Source organism: Sardina pilchardus, chromosome 1, assembly GCF_963854185.1.
Source record: "Sardina pilchardus chromosome 1, fSarPil1.1, whole genome shotgun sequence".
NCBI classification, from domain to species: domain Eukaryota; kingdom Metazoa; phylum Chordata; class Actinopteri; order Clupeiformes; family Clupeidae; genus Sardina; species Sardina pilchardus.
Genome location: NC_084994.1, coordinates 31,367,116 through 31,388,394, shown reverse-complemented (window position 1 = coordinate 31,388,394; position 21,279 = coordinate 31,367,116). Strand labels below are relative to the sequence as shown.

General features: G+C 39.8%; 1 protein-coding gene and 1 long non-coding RNA gene across 2 annotated transcripts; both read right to left on the bottom strand.

The window, feature by feature from the left end:
• Positions 1-78: 78 nt before the first annotated feature.
• On the bottom strand, positions 79-4,807 carry LOC134074166 (protocadherin Fat 2-like). Its single transcript, XM_062530418.1, has 8 exons — positions 4,773-4,807; positions 4,027-4,137; positions 3,719-3,901; positions 2,605-2,693; positions 2,206-2,337; positions 1,045-1,215; positions 380-418; positions 79-296 (listed from the first exon to the last, which is right to left on the bottom strand). Exons 1-8 carry the CDS (start codon positions 4,791-4,793, stop codon positions 257-259), a joined length of 786 nt encoding a protein of 261 aa, XP_062386402.1. The 5' UTR covers positions 4,794-4,807; the 3' UTR covers positions 79-256.
• Positions 4,808-7,193: 2,386 nt separating this feature from the next.
• On the bottom strand, positions 7,194-7,746 carry LOC134074062 (uncharacterized). Its single transcript, XR_009937556.1, has 3 exons — positions 7,690-7,746; positions 7,412-7,506; positions 7,194-7,283 (listed from the first exon to the last, which is right to left on the bottom strand). It is a non-coding gene; the product is annotated as an uncharacterized LOC134074062 (long non-coding RNA).
• Between the last annotated feature and the right edge of the window lie 13,533 nt (positions 7,747-21,279).

Genomic DNA, 21,279 nt, shown 5'->3' with positions numbered 1-21,279 from the left:
GTAGCAACACTAACTACATCTGAATGTTTATTCTCAGTACATGCAACCACCTGTATGAAACAATAACATTGAAATGACATGAATATTTCATGTAAATTTGCTTAAACAATTTAATTGGAATTACTTGCTCAAATTGGGTAATCACAGCATGAATCAATTGGCAAAAGATAAATCCAGTGGGTTTTTTTTCAGTGCAGGCATAGTGCAGTATACTGTTTATCCATAATCAGTTTACGCCCATTGTAGTTCAGGCAGTTTAATGATGATCCCTGACGTCAAGTGAAATGTCACTTTTCCTGTGATAGAAAAAATGTCATTAGATACTAGAACTGTCATGTGCTTCTTGATATTTAATAACATGCATTATCGATTTGTATACCTTCGTTCAGCTTTATGCCTTCTCTGTCTTCGTATTGCCCTGTGTGCAAAATTTCAACAAAAAAGAAAAAAAGAAAAAAAAGAACAGCCAAAAAAAGAGAGAATTTGGGGTTTAAATCTCAAAGCAGAAATGGAATGAGTGATGGCTGTCAATCATATAGGCTCCCCCTAAACTTTATTTTCAAAACATCTTTAAATGCATCATACTCCTTATATTAACACTTATTACTAGGGCTGTCAATCGATCAGAAAATGTAATCTAATTAATTACATACTCTGTGATTAATTAATCTAAATGAATCGCATGTATAATTTTTGCTGTGAAACTGTTCCAAATAGCTCAATTCAAATGAATCATTGAATGATCAGCATTAGTGCAGAGATGTATAGTAACAAAGTAGCAAAACAAACAAGGCATTTCAAACCACAGTTATAACCTAGGGGACACAATGAAAATTAATGAACACTCCCCTCAATGTCAACACTATTTCTTTGCATTGATGTGGTACTTTAGAGTTGACGATATGCAAATTCCTTGCTGCAGACATTGCAGAGGACTTTATTTTAATCAACACTTTATTTTTTATCAACACCATCACATTGCCCCATGTAAAACCTAGCTTTTGACTGTTTTGATCACGGTAGCGACACATGTGACAGACTTACCAAACTGCTGCTATTATCAAAGCGATGCCAATCACAGGTATCACTGTTGCAAGGACAATAGTCATGGTCATGTCCGAATCCTTTTCAATAACGTCAAAGTCAAAGTCCACGTCAGGCCCAAAGACCACTGCCAGCTCTGTCTGTACCTTCTCCTTTCCATTAATCAATTCACTGTAGTAAACACACACACACACACACACACACACACACACACACATCAAAGTCATAGTGAATGTAATTGTCATTCAAACATATATATTTATTCCACTGCTATTGCACTTACGAGGTGTAAACACCCCTCCACTACAGGTCAGGGCCATTTTACCCCCCGACCGCTCATTTACTTCTATTAACCGAACGCCTTGTCGTCCATTATCTCTTACATATATTCTCTTACATATATTAAGGGATGTTAACTAACCATTTACATGTTATCAATAAATGGTTCATTATCAATCATTAGATAACATTAGTAAACTAAACCACTTACAAGTAGTTTATACATCACTTAAACATATTAACCATTTATAGGTATTGCTAAAGGGTTAGCTAAATCTTGACTATAGATAACTTTAGTACAATGCTTAGAAGTCAGTCACTCAAAACAGATGGTATGGGTAACATGCTGTACATGTTTATACCACCCCTGGACAAATAGATGCCAAAATCCCAATATAAACGTACAAACTGAAAGTTCATCGTTTAGAAAGATCATAATAAATAGTGTATAAAAAACATAGATATGTATTACATTCTTAACGGGTTGTAGGTTGATTTGCAGAATCTGATCTAGAGTGAGTGCTATTATTTATTTAGCTTTCAGGCCTGCCTCAGCAGATGCATTTGTCCAAATCACTTTATGCGACTGAAGAATCATATGGAATGCACAGACAGCAGTCTGTAGAATTCCTGTAGTATAGCAGCTCTTTTGCACATTTTTGGAGAGGAGCTTTCCTACTCGAAACTACAAAGTTGCTAGGTCGGTAATCACCTACAGAAGGCCGCTCAGACAATGACTGAAGTCATATTATGACAAACGGCATGCCATCATGCCATCAAAATGATTTTGGAAACGTTATGTTCAGGTAAAAAAAACTGTTAAGGGTACTTTAATACCTTGTTAGTGTTAACACATGATGTATGCACAATATGACAGCTTACTTTTTGAGGTCCTCAGCTGGAAGTATGTTGCCACTTGTTTCCCTGGCGATTAGCATGAGAAGTGTCTCTCCATTACTCCCTTCAGTCACAGTAAGGATCTCCACATCCAATCCAAGTGCTCTCTGGAGTGCCCTGAAAAATTGTGAAAGCATTTGTGTGTGAAAGCATTTGTGTCCACATGTGTGTGTGTCTACCAATGAGATTTGGAGCCAGAGAGGCTTGGGATGACAGAGAAGGTTGTGGTGTGGGAGAGATCACTCAGGGAATCACTCTAAATCAGATTTAGGGATCACAGAAGTGTCAGACATCAGTTGCAATATGCCCAAACCACGCTTTGCTGTGGTGTGCATTACATGTGAACTATAACATGAAAAGTGCTGATACACAACCAAGACTCACTCTTTCATCTCCATAACCTTGTCCATCACCACATCCTGAGGCTGGTTCAGGGAAATAGTCACAGAGTTGCTGACGTCTTCGATAGTCACCTGTGGGAAGATTAAGAGAAAACTTCTATTGAACTGCTCAACATTTTGAGGTGTAGGCTATTTTCAATGTCATTTTCTACGTTCACCTTTACGCTCACACATCTACACATCTATGCTACCCACCCTTACAGAAATGTCAGGTTTCTGGCAAACACTTGACGCAAATTTGAGGCAAGGTCATATTTTCACATGCTAATAAGGTTTCTGGCAAACAGTTGTGGTTAGCTTTTGGCAATGTTGCAGCAAATTTGCAGCAATGTCATGTTCCCTGGAAGTTTGCTATTATTGGCTAGCTGTGGTGGCAAATCACTGGCGAATACTCATTGTTGCCAGAACTTTGCTGGAAGTTTGCCTCTAGCGGCTAACATTGGCAAACTTCTGGCAATGTTTTCTAGTGAACTCATTTGTTTCCCATAAATTATCCACAAGTTTGCTGCAAATCTGCCGCAAACATTTAACTTTCAGAAAAAAATATGATGTAAGGGCATATCTGGGAAAACATGATGTGATAATACTTGCATATGTCTCTTGTGTCAGCCTTTACATCAAGGAAATGCATTCATTTTGCATCCATGTCACCATGGAAGTATGACCAGTACAAATAAGTATTCATAATTTGTGTCACAGAACAAGAGGCTTGACTGTAATGTGATGACTGTGACCTCTCAGTGAGCTCTTAGTGTGTTAGATGGAAGGCCCAGATAGAGGACGGCATTAGGCGAAAGCAGAACATTTTATCTAATGGCAAGCCGTTTTGTAAAACTGTAATTTCAAATAACTACTTTAGAATGACAAAAATCAAAGAATGCAATTGCAGATACTGATAGGGCAGTGAATACCGCAATGTCAAGTTCAAACTGGTCTCACCAATCAAAGTAATAATTTGATGTTGTTTAACCATCCATATGAATTGCTGATGATATTGCGAGTAAGCTAAAACATTATTTTTTTTTAGCTATGTAGGCCTAAGGATATTTTACCCCTCTTTTTTTCTGTCTGTCCCTCTCTAAGGAAAACGGACCCACCTCTACTTTTGCTGTGTCGTAGAGTCCCTGCTGGTCTTCTACCTTCACCTGCAGGTTCACCTTCCCACTCTCACCAGCTACTGACACTACATACACCTGGCCACTAGAGGGCTCTACAGCAAACATGGAACTGGGCTCCACCAGGGAGTAACTCAATTTGTCCCCCACATCAGGGTCTGTGGCCTGCGGTGAGAAATAAACAAACAAACAAACAAGTAAATAATGAATATGTTCCAAATGTGTTCTCAAGGATTTCAGTCTGAGCAATGATAACTTCAGTTGGTGCATGGGTGTTTAGGTTGTATGACCTCGACTTTCACAACAGGATAGCCAGGTGGCATCTCATTGGAGATCACGCGTGAGTACGCTACAGCATGGAACACTGGAGGCTCGTTCACATCTGCCACATTAACCACCACCTGTAGGGATGAGGAGGAAGAGAGGAGGACAGAGACAGAGACAGAGGAGTGGACAGAGAAACAGCATGGACAGGTCAAGGAGGAGAAGACCAGGAGACAGCACTGGATGTTTCTAAAAACAAAACCTAAGTGCACTGTTTAGATGTTTTTTTACATACAGTAGTCAATGACTCTGTCAAGTAGCATGTGTCTAACTCAGCTGTGCTTTAGAACTTTACTCCTTGGGGTATAACATGCTAAGATAAACATGCTGATTTTTAGATCTAAAAATCAATACATTAGAGGGGATAACATGGGTGTATTTCTGGGATAAACCCACTCTGATCTTTCTTTAAACTTCTCTGTCAAGACTAAGTGAATATACAGTATAAAATGCACTCTATAGTGGCTGACACAAACTTTTTTCACAGCATCTGAGATCAAGGTAAAACACAGACTACATAGTCCTGTGGATCTTCCAGCAGACCATCAAATTTCCATTACTTCCTTTCAAATGTGTCAAAGGCCAGTTCAGCAAATGGTTTGTGCCAACCGATCACAATATGTCTTGCTACGAATATTTAGTGCTGTCAAATTGTGATCTGATTGTTCATTGTTTTCATAATAGCTTGTCTTAGAAATGTCAATGTTGTTACCATGGTGTTTGCTGTCTTCATGCTGTCATTCTTTAGTGAGGCCTATGTGGGGATAAAACACAGCAGCTTAACACAGTGTCTGTATTGCCTGAGATAGCATACTTGTGACTACATTTTGTCAGTCATTGAAATAGCATTGTCTGATATTACTGAATTACCATTAGCAGCTTAGATACTTAGTAGCCAGCAAATATGATGATTATCATAAAATAATATTATGAAAATATACAATAATTAGCTCCCTTACCATCACCACCAAGTTTATCGTGGATGCTTCCTCTCTATCCAGTTTCTCTTCAACGTTGATGACTCCAGTGTCCTTCTCAATGGTAAAGTTTCCCCAAAACTCTTCAGGAGATACTGAGGGATCAAACATAACATTTTCAAGTAAAAAAAAACAAACCATCCCCTTAGAATGATAAGATTATATCTATGTTCTGAGCAGTTCTGAGATACTGAGCCACAATACCCCTATGTTAAATTCCCATAGAGGCGTGCACATTTTCTATTTTTAAAGGCCATTTTATTTCATGCATCCAGGATACTATGCATCCCAATGAAGTTCCCTGATACATCATTCCCTCACAAAGAAAATTGGTGTCCTAAAGGTTGGATTTGTTCCTATTTTTTTAAAAAAAATAAATAAATAAATAAATTAAGGCATTCATTTCTAAAAGATGTTTTTTTTTTGTATGCCTCTTTTTAGTCAACTGTGAATGTAAATGATGGCCACAACTACTGATAAGCTAAACAAACCTCTTTAGATATAATGTCCAACAATGCATACAACTAGGCCTACAAGAAACACCTCGCCTCGCCTGCTCAAGGTGTCACAGAATATGTCAGTCAAAGATTCTAGAACAGAGCTCTGTTCTAGAATCTTTGATGTCAGTAGCTCAATTTTGACAAAAATGTCAGATAGAACATTATAATTCTAAGGGGGGCATTGCAAGTTAGCCCTGGCCTGAGGTAGCAACAATCAAAGTGCGCCATCTTAACCATACCAGAGATCACAGTATCCACTCGAAGGCAGAGGACAGGATTGTGTGTTGAGTGTGTATGGGCAAAGTTGGTGGCTTTTTTTGTAGGCAAACTTCAGAGGTCTATGCTTGTATCTAATATTAATTGGTTGAATCTATTGAAACATTCTGCAGCAGTGGTTCATTTGGGTGTGTTTACAGTATGTGTTTGTTTATTTGTTTGTTCTTACCTTCAGTGATGTTGTAAACAATCTCTTGATTTGTTTGATCCATATAATAAGCCCATATTGGGGCTGGATGAATTGATAGAAATGGACCCACCTGGAAAATTAGGGTGTGAAATTAACAATTGAATCTCATTATTTGATACAAGTTTCAGAGTCAAATGCTACTCTCAAGTTATTTTCTGTAACACACTCATTAGAGTGCATATTCATTTACATAAAAAGTACATATTCAGATATCATAAATCGTTAAACATACCTCATTCTCAGGTATCTCGGCAGTATAAAGGTCATGTTCAAAACGAGGCCCTGATGTTTCCCACACATGAACAACCACAGTAGTTTGTCCAGCTGTTGTCAAATCCATATTCTAATGAGCAGATCTTATATTAACTTAGTGAGAACATGACACAAAAAACAAATGCTTGTGAACACAAAATCAATAAAATAATTGTATAATAAATGTATACAATTACATATTTAAGAAATCAATATTGTGGCCATCAGCAAGAAGACAAGGCTTATACTGAACGCTCTTTGAGGGAGAGTGGAGGACATTGAGATCAATACAGGGAAACTCGGAAACACAATGGTAGTCACAATCACACAGACAATACAGGCTAAGGGTAAACATTTTCACCAAGACCAGGATCAGTACAAGAGAGGCATTACTAAGCCTGTTGCTTTAAGTGCCCAACATCGTCTTCCAGGAAGTGCTAAATGGATGGCACTAGGGTTAGGCAAGGGTTATGCAAGGGTTAAGGTTAAGGCCTTGAAGTCAACGGTTGCAGCGCTGCCTTGAAGCCAATGGTGGGACCTTAAAACACCATCAGGCTATTACTTATGCCAACGATTCACATCAACTATTACCTTGATTGACTGATGTGTTGTCAATATTCAAATGAACATGTTTTACATTAGGTTAAGGACCTCAAGTAAACATGAACATAAACAAAATAATCGTAAATGATATTTTGAATTCTGTATACTGATGGAAAGCAGCAACTATTTACCTTGCCCTTCACTGTTAAATTGTACATTTTTGACACTGTGTAGTTCAGCTGTTCCTTCAAAATTATTGAACCGTTGCTCAGGATTTCAAATGTAGTTGTTGGCGGCTATACGAAAAGGGAAATATGAGAACTCAGCGTTAGGTGTTTGAGCAAACATAGAAATGTGTTTTGTGACAAATGAGAACCAGCCAAACATGAACATACCTCAATACTGTACAAAACATAGCTATATTCAGAGGAGATATCTGCATCCACGGCCTTGACCTGGATCACCAGGCTGTTAACTGGGCTTGCCTGGTGACAGAATATTTTATGATGAGAGAGTAATCAAACACTGTCACAAATCACTGACACACTGTTCCATGTGAAGAATGATTGTATTCAAAACGGAAATAGAAATTCAACATTCTTAGCTTTCTTACCTCTAATACATTCACTGTGTACTTGTCTTTCTCAAACATTGGCGCATTGTCATTGATGTCAAACAGCGCCAGATTTCGATTGTTTTTTACCTATACTTTCAAAATAAGTGTAGGCAAACATGTGAATTTACAGTATACAACACACACATATATTTTTAGTCTGTTTCACAAAATCTTGACAAACTTTCTGTGACTGAAACTGTACCAACATCTCCCACCAAATCTGCCAATCCATAAGCTACACATATGGTTCACTTTTTTGGAGACAATGATCTGACCTTGAACACTTGTCTGCCTTCGGTATGCAAGACAAAATGGGTTATAAGATCTCAACAAGACCAAAGTGGACTGGATAGAGTCAAACCACCTCTTTTTGTGAAAAAGGGTACATGTGCATTTCTCTATCTCCCTCCCTCTCTCTCTCTCTCTCTCTCTATCTGTGTGTGTGTGTGTGTGTGTGTGTGTGTGTGTGTGTATGTCTGGCGTAAAAAAAACCCTGTATGTTACATTAAACACTGCATGCAGTAATGTGCAACTATTCTTGGATCTTACCCCACTTTTACGACATGTGATGTCATAAACGAATGGCAAAGCATCGGCAGGTGTGTTGGGCTTTGAAAGAAAATGGAAATGATTCATCAAAATTATTACAGCATAACAACTAAAAACTAGATCATATCAAATTGATTGATTGATTTCTGGATCAATACAATGAGACCATAATCCAAAGGATGACCTGCTAAAGTAAGATACTTATTGCCAGTATGTTGATCAATCTAATGTTTATTCAAGCGCTTTGACATATATTATGTTGAAGGGAATTTAGCTATTTTTTTTTTAAATAGACCTTCATTCTCAACGTCACAGAGTACTACAGGGATGTTTATTTGTCACATGCATATGATTACTGTAAAGAATGCAGTGAAATCACTGCAGTTACTTCACCTATTGTGCATATGGGGGGGGGGGGGGGGGGGGGGGTAAGTGTAAAAAGCATTAGAGTGCATGGGGGGGGGGGGGGGGGGGGGATAAGAGTCAGAGCTGCATGGGATGAATGACGTATGTGTGTGTTTGGGGGCGTTCGAATCAAAACCTGCAAACAATCGGTTTTAACTAGCTTCAGTTGGTCCAGCCAACAGCTACAGGCATTACACTCTGGGGGCATGAACATGGCTGCTCATGCGACTCGAGCCAAACGTTTTTGCACCTACAGTGCTCAGTGAGAAAAAAAAGGAGAAGTCAATGCATTGCTTTAAATATACTCACGTCTTTAAAGACATCTACATCCAGAGGTTGCTTGGTGATCACTGAAGCTGATGCATCTCCAACAGTGTAGTTTAGCTCCAGGAATGAGACACAAGCTGGACACGATCGAGACTCAATAAATATTTCAGCTCCTTGTGATATATTCACAAATTCTACCACACCTGTCATGACAGATTATAGAAAATAGCAACTGTATAAATGGCACTGCCTTAATTTCATCTTTGCACTGACATTACATTTATGATCATCTTAACTGTCTAAAGTCCTTCATCCACTCCACCTAGTATATTATAATCATGTCCTAAACTGCCTCTCCAAATATTAAAAATGAATATTGTAAAATGAAGCATACTTTAAAACAAGTGAATTTGGCTGCCAGTAAGTTCAGTAAAGATAAGTCAATTTGTCTTGATAACATGTTTTAAAATAAGACTGGTTGCCAATTAAATTCAGTCAAAATTATATTACTGTCATAATTATTACACCAACTAGATTTTTGATGTTGACATAATTAATAACACTTGGTAAGATAAGCAGTTTTGCAGTTGTGCTTTTCTTTTACCTTCGTATTCCTCAATGTTGGGTCCGCCAACTGACTGTGGAGTTTCACAGTCTATGAATGTATCTGTAATGATACAGTAAAACAGAAACAACATGCAATGGCATACAGTAACTGAACTGTGCATGCGCTGGGCGAACAACACAACACAACTCCGTGTAAACACACACACACACACACACACACACACACACACACACACACACGCACAAAGAGCACTGCCACATTCCTCACATTACTGTTGTTCCTTTCAAGAGGGTTTGCAGTTTACATTTCTTTATACGGTTGCTTAATTTTGAAAACAGTGCCTGCTTTTCTCAAAACTCTACATAAAGCATAACTCTGGTGAAAATTGGCCCCACAGTCTCCATTACCTTTTCTTTTTAAAAACACCAATTTGGCTTGTCTTATGCAAATCTTTCCTTTTCATTTCCCACCCTGAACATGGCAAAATGCACCACTGAGATCTATTGTGAAATATGTTTTGTATAGAGTAACCACAGGTGGCAATACAATCACTGAATCACTGAAATTGCAGGGGAAGGGACAAAACATATTGATCTCAATGGTGCATTTTGTCAAAGTTGGAGTTGTCATGGAGTATATAGCATCTCCACCATCTGAGTTCTCGCAGCCAGTCTTCCCGAACCTAACCCAAAACCTAACCTTAACCTCCTTGAAATCAGAAAAAGTAGGGTTGTGGGAACATAGAGCTGTGGGAACATAGGGCCTAATTTTCACAATTTTAAGTAAACAAAAAAAATCTTAGAAATGTGGGAAAATAGGGCCATGGGAACATACTGTAGGGCTGACCCCAAACCTCTGATTCTGACTCATCATCTGACTGTGGCACTGTACACCAGGGGTGGCCAAACATTTTGGCTTCAGGGCCAACGGACAACGTTTTGTTTTGTTTAAATGATAATAATGACAAAGTAATTTTGCTGTATAAAATGTATTTCTTTACTGTTAATTTGATGCTGTTCAATTCATGTACATAAATGGTGCACTGTCACTTTAAAGTTAACCACAACGTTGTCTATCGATGGGGAAAAGCAAGCAGCATCCTAAACGGCAGGCCAGATTAAGGTGCATAGCAGGCCGGATCTATGATAACCTACTTAATGCTCGGCAGGCAGGATTAAAGTGCGTGGTGGGCCATATTTCGGCCACTCCAGATAGACTCTGGCAGTATCACACAAGCCAGAAGAACAAGTCTCTCACACTCTCATCGACGGGGGGATGCAATCGAAAGTAAGGTCCTTTTTTCTTATTGCAGCCAACCAAGCAATCTGACGTCTCCTCGTCAGGTCAGAGACTTGCTCTCCCTGATGCTGCATCCATTTAGGAAACCTAAAAAACTGTATTCCATTGTTCCTATATTTTCCACACATATTGTGTGAGGTACTGGAGCAGTTTTTCATGCAGCAGTGATTTCCAGGCATGGTAAAAACAGTGCAGAATTGCAAGAACCGCAGTTAACAACACACACATAGACTGTAAACACACAATCACGTTTTGCCGCCAGAATCCTGCTAACATGGCGGATAGGGGAGGGGCTCTGTACTCTGACGACAACTGGCCATTCTCAATTCTGTTCTTAAGTCTGACGTCACAGGCCTAACAGCTTTTTTTTCCGTGAAAAGACGTTTACTAGCAGCGCAGCCACCTCTGTTTTAGCTATTGTAAAACAAAATCGCTCAACTTTAACAGAGTAATCACTGTAACTGTGCAGTGAGATGATATATTCAAGGGTAACACCCAGCCTTCCACGAAAACTAGGATTTGATTAGGTTGAGGTAACAAGTCAGTAGTAAGATGACAATCTTAAAGGTTAGGCCTACTCAGAAAAGCAGTTTTTTGTTATTATACTGGAGAAAACCAAGTGAGTCTGAAAGGCGTTGGACCCGGAAAGAGATTTATTATCCCATTATTACATCATCACTTAAAAACCTGATTCGGTTCTTAAATCTGACATCACGGCCCAACAGATTTTTTTAAGGAAAGACGTTTACTAGCGCAGCCAGCCAGTTTTTGCAACTTGTAAACTTGGTCCTCACCTCCATTTTAGCGCTTGTAAAACAAAATCACTAAACTTTAACAGAGTAATTAGCCTACTGTAGCTGTGCAGCCAGATGATTCAAGGGTAACGTCCAGGCTTCCGCAAAAAATAGGATTTGATTAGGTTGAGGCAACAAGTCAGTAGTAAGATGACAATTTTCTTAAAGGCTACTCAGAATAGCAGAGAAAAGTAGTTTATTTTACTCTCTATGGAGAAAAACAGTGGACCGTTGGACCAGGAAAGAGATTCATTATCCCATAATTACATCATCACATAAAAACCAAATAGTTTGCTTGCTCAGTGTTCACGACACACGTAGCAGGTTGTGATATCTCCTTACCACAGATGTTTATGCACGCTCGAGCATTTTTATTGACCTGAAATACACAATTAAATAACATGATTTTTTAATGTTTTCACAAATGGATTGATAGCGTTTTGGAAAAGAGCTCTTCCTCTCTAGGACCCTCTCCCTCCACATATTAGCCACTTACAGTACAGTGGCTATTCCCTATTCTCACACTATTGGCCTGCCACAGATTCTGGATTCATTGACGCATCTCTTCCAGGTTTAACGTGTAAAAAAAGGGGTCAAGTTTAGTGGTCGCACATGACTGGATGTAAAATTCAGTCGCACACACTCAAATGTTGGTCACAGTCTGGACTCTGGAGCCCTGGGCTGTCCAATTTATCAAACCCTATTACAGAACATAAGTACATAAAACAGTCTAGATTTGAATGAAACATTACATTACATTTGGCTGACACATTTTTAATCAAAATGACTTACATCATACATGGTAAAGTAATTAATTGCTGTGGCAAAATATATCACTTCAACCTGATAAAGTTATAATCTTCTGTTCAGGCTTAGCCTACAGTACTTACACATTGGGAGGCCTAGAGTGCTGCCGGTGAACCACAAGCCCAACAGCAGGACAGTCCAGACCCAGCAACTGGTCACCATGTTCTCATGCGTTGAATTCCAGCTCCACTCCCAGGAAGAAATGTGGAGGTATACGGTCCTGAAAATCTCAACCTAAAATCAAGACCCCGCGCAAGTAATGTTTCCACGTCTGTCCGAAAATATTCCTTGTAGCCGTTAAAGGAAGAGGAATCCCAAAACTTCCTGTAGAGTGATGAGGGTCCACAGATCAATCTCTTATCTCCATTTTACAGTGGCTGTTTCAGAACAGCAGATAACAGATTGGTATTTGGTGATGGTTAGACACCCTATCATTTGGTCAAGCATTTTATTTCTTTTATATCAATGCATGTCAAAATTCATATGAGGTTTATTGAAAGATTGCAGACAGATTCCTTACTTTGTGCATCGAATGAAAGAAAATACTATAAAATGTATGACATTTGCACAAGGATTATGATATTGAAATTGACTCACCTAAAAAAAAAAAAAACGATACCCCATTATAATGTTCAGGCAACAACTTTCATGTCACACCATATGGGAATTGTATTGTATTGAGCTGAAAATGTACCTGTGTTTGATAGAGGACAGATGTAGGTAGCCAGTGAAAAAATATTACCTTTCAGTATGGTAGGATGTCTTTGTATGTGAGGTTTAATTAAAAAGTGTTTAATTTGTCCTGACTGTCCCTAACAAAAATGCTGTTGCTAGAAGGTAACATTTAGATTTGTAGATTTGTCTATTCCGTCTATTATAGCCATACAAAATATTGACAGTAACTTAAAAAAAACAACAACAAAACAATATTAAGGCACTTGTGGAGAAGAAGGATGGTTCAGGTGTTGGTGTAGGCTACCGGTTGAAACACACCCCATAATCATATCCCAATGGAGCAGTATCAGACTCAGACTCTGACTAGAGTTGAGTATGGCTACGTCAGACTAGAGATAACCATCAGTGGCCAAGAAAAAAGTATTACATGTGTACTGCTAAGAGTCTCCATAGAGAATCAAAGGGGGAAACTAGAAAAGCACTCAGAGAGCATAGACCTCCACCAAGCGAAAACATACTGTTACTGCCTCCTGGATCCAGACGGTAATCCGGATCACTCCCCAAAATGTCATCGTTTCTTCCTTAAGTGATATGATTTCAGACCTTTCCTGAAAATTTAATCAAAATCCATCCATAACTTTTTGAGTTATATTGCTAAAAAGCAGACAAACAGACAGACAAACATACAAACAAACCCCGATGTGAACATAACCTCCTTGGCGGAGGTAATTAAGAAGGTTGTAGATTGACTGTGTTTGACTCCCACAGAGGCCAGATGCCATTATGGAACCCCCAAAAAAGAGGTGGTGGGCCTGTGTATGTCATCTAATTTATTTCAGTACCCAACTATCACATGGAGAAGCAATATCTCCCACGATTATGACAAGGAGACAGTGAGTCAGTACGGTGGCTGTTTTTTATTTAGTTGTGTGACAGATCAGTTAGTTTTGGTGACATATATGGACAGTCTTCTTAAGCCCAAATGAGTCAGAGAGACTCATACATACTGTATGCATACGTACAGTAGTCACAACCAGTGACAGAAGATCAATAACCCTTATCATAGTCAATAATGTGCAGCATTGACAATAGGGTAGTGACAAGAAGATCAATAACCCTTATCATAATCAATAATGTGCAGCATTGACAATAGGGTAGTACGAGAAGATCATTAACCCTTATCATAATCAATAATGTGTAGCATTGACAATAGGGTAGTGACAGAAGATCATTAACCCTTATCATAATCAATAATGTGCAGCATTGACAATAGGGTAGTGACAAGAAGATCAATAACCATCATAATCAATAATGTGCAGCATTGACAATAGGGTAGGGTTTGACATACATGTTCATCCATTTACTTTTATGATGCAATGATGACAGACTCCCTACAACTTGTGGATACAAATGGCCATCTTTTTGACTAAGGTTGCCAGGCAGTCAAAGGACCGATTCCTAGTTTTCCTGACTGGATGATTGTGGCATGTTGCCCTAATTTGACTAAAAAAATGTATAGGTATTTCAGCATTTGTTGCTAAAAATTGTTGCCCAATATCATCAGGAACAAAATACTCCGCGACACTCCCTGGTCACATTCCTCAAAAATTGTGTCCTGTCGGTCTGTCCATCTTCAAGTTTGAGTTCATATTGCACTTTTAATGATGCTCACTAATGTGTCAATAGACACAATAGTCCCTTGAATGGTTTCATTTTCTGCATAAAAACAATGGGATTAAAGGAGAAGTCCAGAGTATTTTCACATGGATCCCAGTTTGTCAATCTGGGGCCAAGCTCATGGGACCTCTCCTTTAAGATGATAAGAAAACATTTATTGGTCACTATTCAGTACAGAAAACAGATCAGAAAACAACCGGGAAAAAACTGTACAACAGCCAACATAATACAATAATAATCCTTCAAATACTGTTCACATCAACACAGTGTTTGTGTGTTAGTGCTGGGGGTCAGTTGATGCTTTCAGGCAACCAGCCAAAAGTGCAAAACAAAGAGCTGTCATGTCACCCTCCATTTTTCCTATGGTCTTTGGTGTCATGTGACGCTTTCCTCTGACTTTGAGGGGTTCTCTGCCCCTGAATTTGTTATCCAAAACAATGTCAAACTAGGGTTCATACTGTACAAAGACATCTGTCAAGTATGGAATCAGTCATACAAACAGACAAGTTTGGTAGACATGTGAATAACACACTAACAGAAAGACAGACAGATGTTTCTGTCATTAACAGATAGATGCTTAAATAAACACAGTGCATGTGTTTTATGCTAGAGGTTAGTCTTTCAGACAATCACTAGAAATGGAAGTCAATATAATATATAATATAAAAAAAATAGAAACTTGTAGTTTCAACAGTCAGTGCAGTGCTTATTATTTATGTGAAGAGGACAAGGCAGCAATTCATATTTTGTGTGTGTGTGTGTGTCAGAGAGATTGAGACTGTGTGTGTCTTAAAGAGATGACATATCTTCATCTTCCTCTTTCTCTTCTTCTCTGTCGTTTGAGTCCTGTGATGCTGACATGCTCTTGTTCTCTTTATCAAAGCCCTCTTCATCCTCTTTGGAGTCATGTGGTGCTTTACGCTGACTTTGTGGGGTTCTCTGGAGAGAGAGACAGAGAGAGAGAGAGAGAGAGAATATGTATGTGTGTGTGAGTGAGAGAGAGAATGATATAGGGAGAGAAAGATAGACAGAAAGAGAGGTTAAATGAGAAAGATGGAGGAAGAAGAATTAGTGTTGAAATGCATACAAATACAACACAAAATAAATGAGTGAGTTCATCATCCAAGTGAAATGAGAGCCCCCTTTATTCTGATATTTCTGTCCCACTTACCTCACTCTTTTCTGCAGGCTCATCTTCATCTGAACTTCTGAACAAAACACAGAAAATACCAACATGTTCAAAATAACCCCGGCAATGATATCAGCACTGACTGCCCTTGGTGTGTGAAGCCTTATGCTTAAGTGTGTGTGAAATATGCATGTCCAGATATATAGATTAAGATATTGATAAATAAATAAATACATTCTTAAATGACAATATCAATATTACTATTGATAAAACAGTAGTACATTAATACCACTCTGAAGAATCACTACTGTACACAAAAACTATGTAATTAAATGTCCCTCAGGTTGTGGCGACATACACATGTGCGTATTATTGTGTGTGTGTGTGTGTGTCCCCAACACTCTATACTCACGATGAAGATTTAGACATCCTCTTGATGTGGAAAGATTCCTTATCTGAGTTTCCCATGTCTTTTTTAATGTCCTTAAATCTGTAAGATGCAAAAGACAGACCGACATGTTTTTACTTTAAAGTGTTAAAGTGTTTAATCTCTGTGAAACTGGCACATTAAATTCAACATTTAATGTTAATCATTTGTTTTGTATGCATTGCAATAAAGGACTAGCTTCAGCCATACCGAGAGAAGCACACTTGGTGCACTAAGATTAATTAGAGAAGGCTTGTACTCACTTTTTCACTGACACAGTCACAACAACTACAAGTGCCACCATGGTCAGTCCCAACAGGACCCCAAGTATGATGGCCACCATTGAGCCTGACTCAGCTCCCCCAGGGCCCTTCTCCACCTCGTGCTCCAACCCAGAGCCAAACACCTGCTCCAGCTCAGCCTGAACCTTCTCCTTCTCATCTGTAAGCTTCCTATTATAACCAGAAAAACATACACATGTAGGCTATAGTACTGTGCACAAGAAACATGCACATGAATAATACTGTAAATAAGAGGACATTGAGGATACACACATTTTTCAACCAACATACAACAACATACAATAGTGATATCTCAATATATGATATGTACCCACTAATTCAGGGATTTCAAGTGAAAGCTTGACGCAAATGTCTCGCTAAAAACTAGTGTGTGTGTGTGTGTGTGTGTGTGTATATATATATATATATATATATATATATATACATATGCTTTTAATGGAATAAGAGGTATTTATCATAAGGTGAAAGTCCCATGGGCAACTGTTCTTCTACTGAGAACAAACACCGGTTTGAAGAGGGCAGAGACAGGGATGGGACCTTACCTCTGGACCTCCTTGGCAGACACGATGGTACCGCTGGCATCCATGGCAACAAAGCTAACATACGTCCTGACTGCGCGACTGCTGAGTGAACGACGGCCAGTAGCCTTGCTGTTGCCATTGGCGACGCTGATCACTGTCACTGTCCAGCCCAAGACTCTCTCCAACGACCTGAGAGAGTGAGAGAGAGAGAGAAAAGGAAGACGTGAAAGAAAAAATAAGTCAACATGAGAGATGATTACATCACTTCCTATTCCACAGCTTTTTGTAATACCTGTATATAACTTTTCTTTTAAGTGACTTAAAACGACCATTGAAATACAATCTTTAAAATGTAAAGAGGTACAGTACATGCATTTCATGGCCTTAATTGAATAAAACATGTAAGGAAATCATTTAACAATTACAGAAATTCCACTAAAACACACACACACACACACACACACACACACACACACACACACACACACACACACACAGACAGCACAGATGCTCTGAGTGACTTACTCCTCCAACTCTGATGTTTTCTCCTCCACTTCATTGATTGGCTGGTTAAGATAGATGACCACAATGTTGTCATCTTTACTTTCCTTTACGGTTACCTGGGGACATATTATTAGCAGGTAAACTATTTGTGCCTAAAAAAGACATCATAGTAACACACACACACACAAACACACACACACACACACACACACACACACACACACACACACACACACACACACAGATAAACAAACCACACACCCACCTCCACTGTTGTTGTGGCATAGAGTCCCTGATGGTCTTCTGCCTTCACCTGCAGGGTTATCTTCCCACTCTCACCAGCTACTGACACTACATACACCTGGCCACTAGAGGGCTCTACAGCAAACATGGAACTGGGCTCCACCAGGGAGTAACTCAGTGTCTCCCCCACATCAGGGTCTGTGGCCTGTGGTGAGAAAAGTAAACAAAAAAGATTGAGTAGATAGATTCAAAAGTGGATAGCTGGCATGTCATGAACACATACGATATACAGTATACGGTGTATAGGGCAGGTACCAGCCACCACCATACTTGTACAATATATAAGTGTTTTTTTTCATAGAAGATAAGATGATACCTCTTTACAGTATTTTCCTATGGTTTACCGGGGGAGGACATGAACTGATCGTGTTTTTTTTGGCATCCTGTCTTTACAGTAAGTGCTGCTGCATACAAGGATGTACAATCCTTCCTGTTATAAAGGACACCTTTGCTTGTGGAAAATGCAATAAAAACTGTCTTATCACAGAGCCTTTGTGACCCATGGACCGAAAGTACTGATAGTGAAGAACATCTTGGGAGAGAACTACAGTCATATCACTGAAAAGATATTGGACGCGTTCCCCAGATTCGTTAAGAAGCTCTTAAGTGCTAAGAACTTCTTAGGAGCGTTCTTAGAACGTTCTTAGAGCGCTCCTAAGAAGTTCTTTGCACTTAAGAGCTTCTTAACGAATCTGGGAAACGCGGCCAATCATAGTAATAATAATAAGAAGCATAAATTAAAAAGAAACTGGTGTGAAACTCGTTATTTCACTGAAATTATGGAATTGCTGTGGACAATGTCTGTGGTCATGGATCTGTAAAGAACACCCATATACTCAGTCTCATACCTTGACTTTGACGACAGAGTCCTTGAACGGGGCGATGCTGAAGATCTCCGCGCTGTAGAGGTCACGGTCAAACACTGGCACTTCATTCACATCGTCCACCTGAACCGTCACCTGAGGAGAGGAGACATTTGTACAATTAAATATATCTCATAACTTTTAAATTGAAAAGAATATGACTTATTATATCAGTAATGTATATGTATACAGTCTATAGCCCAATGTGAGATCAATATCTGAGGTGGGGGTCTTCCTGCCTTGTGATTATTTTACTCACCACTGTCAGAGCGGTGCTAGGGGGAACCCTGGTGTCAGTGGCCTCCACAGAGATTACATAGAACCCATTCTCCTCCTTGTCTAGTTCCACCAGAGTGCGGACGGAACCGGAGGTATCCACGGAGAACAGGTCCGTGTGCGTCTTCAGATTGTAGCTGACGTCGAAGAGCGAGCTTCCGGACGAGGCCATGACGAGGCCCACTTCACTGCCTTTGGGTTTGTTCTCCGAAACGCTGAAGTTGTAGGTGGGGCTCGCAAAGGCCAGGCCCTCCTCCAGGCTCACAGTCCGGATGTAGATGAGGACGATGGCTGAGGGGGCACAAGCAGAAGGCACAAAATAAACTCGAAACGAGCAGAGGATACTTTAAAAGAGAGAAAGAGAATGAGAGTGAGCATGTGTGAGTGTGTGTGTGTGTGTGTGTGTGTGTGTGTGTGTGTGTGTGTGTGTACAGTGTATGTGTGTGTGTGTGTGTGTGCAGATGAGTATTCAGTATTGGTGTAGTATTACCTGTAGAAGAGAGCGGGGTTGTCCCATGGTCCTCAGCTTTGGCTGTGAGGTTCAACAGTGTGTCTTTGGTTACATTCGAGAGGTCAGAGGTCAACGTGATGTCACCAGTTTCACTATTAAGGCTCAGGTATTCCGAGACACCAGACGCAAAACTGGATGAAAATAGACATGAAATATACACCTCAGGTTACGTCTGGATACATACAAATCACTTTGTGCTCACTGTTTGAGGTAGGTGTTATAGTAACAATGTCATTTTGTCATTTTGATTTCTACATCTAATCTCTTTTCAACTTGTAATGTAGTCTTCAATCATTGTATTGTGCATTTTTCATCCAAGAAACTCCAAATAAACAACTTGTGATACAGTATGCCTGAAAACGCACATGGTGACATCACTGTCAAGCATCAGTCCCACACCTGGTGTTCACAAGATGACGAATAACAGCAGGTCACCTGTATGTGATGACAGAGTTGTTGCCAGCATCCATATCTGTTGCTGCCACAGTCAGCACCAGCTCTCCCACTTTGCTGTCCCTGGACAGGATACTTTTACTGTATGTGCCCATGCTGAACACCGGGGCGTTGTCGTTCACATCGGTGACTGAGACTCTGATGTTGGTGATGGTCTGTGAAAGTTTGGAAGTCAATCGGTCAACAAGCGCAAAATAGGTCCCTTGGAACAAATACATCTTTTTGCACCTGAATCTGAATTTTTCCTGCAGTAGAATTTACAAACACACACAAATACCTCTCAGAGTACCATTCTCATTGAATGCCAGTCCCTACCTGTCTCTGGGGTTTGCCGTTGTCAGTGGCGATGATGACCAGGTCATAGGAGTCCTTCGTCTCTCTGTCCAGATCAGCCCGAGCCACCAGAGTCCCGTCCTGAAGAGAGAGAGAGAGAGAGAGAGAGAGAGAGAGAAAGAAAGAAACAGGGCACCATCACACCTCACAGTATTCACAAGACCTTTTTACATGACACCGCTGAACATCTTTGCGAAAATACTGAATACAGGTCATTATTTTAAGAAGCTTATAAAAGTAAAAAGAGTAGACAAAGGAGAGGACTCAAGTGCATGTTGTGAAAAATAAACTGGTGTGTAGCATTTTGTGGCCCGTTATAACTTTGACCTATTTTACTTTACGACATCCGAATGGAAACTTGCAGCGGTGGCTACTGGCAGACAGAACAAGGCTACATTTTTTATCTTCATATTGAGAAAAATAAAGTTGAATGAGGAGAACAGTCCTAAGAGATTTGCGAAAGTACTAAATACAGATAATTATTTTAAGAAGCTAAGATATAAAAATAGAAAAAATAAACCGGAGTGCAGCTCAGGTATTCTCATGTAACCTGGACATTTTTTACTTCATGAAATCCGAACGAAAACTTGCGTCAGGGGCAACAGGTGGACAGAACTAGGCTACTTCTTCATCCCAATTTTGAGAAAGAAAGTGTTCTTAATAGAGATGCACCGATCGCTCGGCCGCCGATCAGAATCGGCCGATTTTGACGTGATCGGCCACGACCGGCGACCGGCCGGTCAGTCTGAGACATGCCGATTTTATGCCGGTCAAATGCACTCGCACCTACTTGTAACAACATCACACAGCTGAGTTAGCAAAGTTTGATGAAGCTAGCAAAGGCTAACACTCAGGGCTGGATAAAGCGCTAATGCTGAGTTTTTCTATGCAGCGAACGCTGTGCTTTGCCATATTGCGTGGAATTTACTAAGCTGTCACTTCAGGTTACGTAAACAGCGCACATCACCGCCCGTCCTTGCCGCTAATTGCGTGCTCACAGCTGAACCACAAGCGCTGTCAACAAGCAGCAACATAGCCACGGCAGGAATAAACATCGTTTTGCTTCGGTTTGCCACCTTAGCATGTATTCTTTCACACTAATACAACAACAAAGTCCGATTTACACATTTAGAGGTTTATTTCATTACCTTTTGTCTACTCACGCCTGTATGTTTCTTCTAAATTCGCCAAAAGTAAGCATT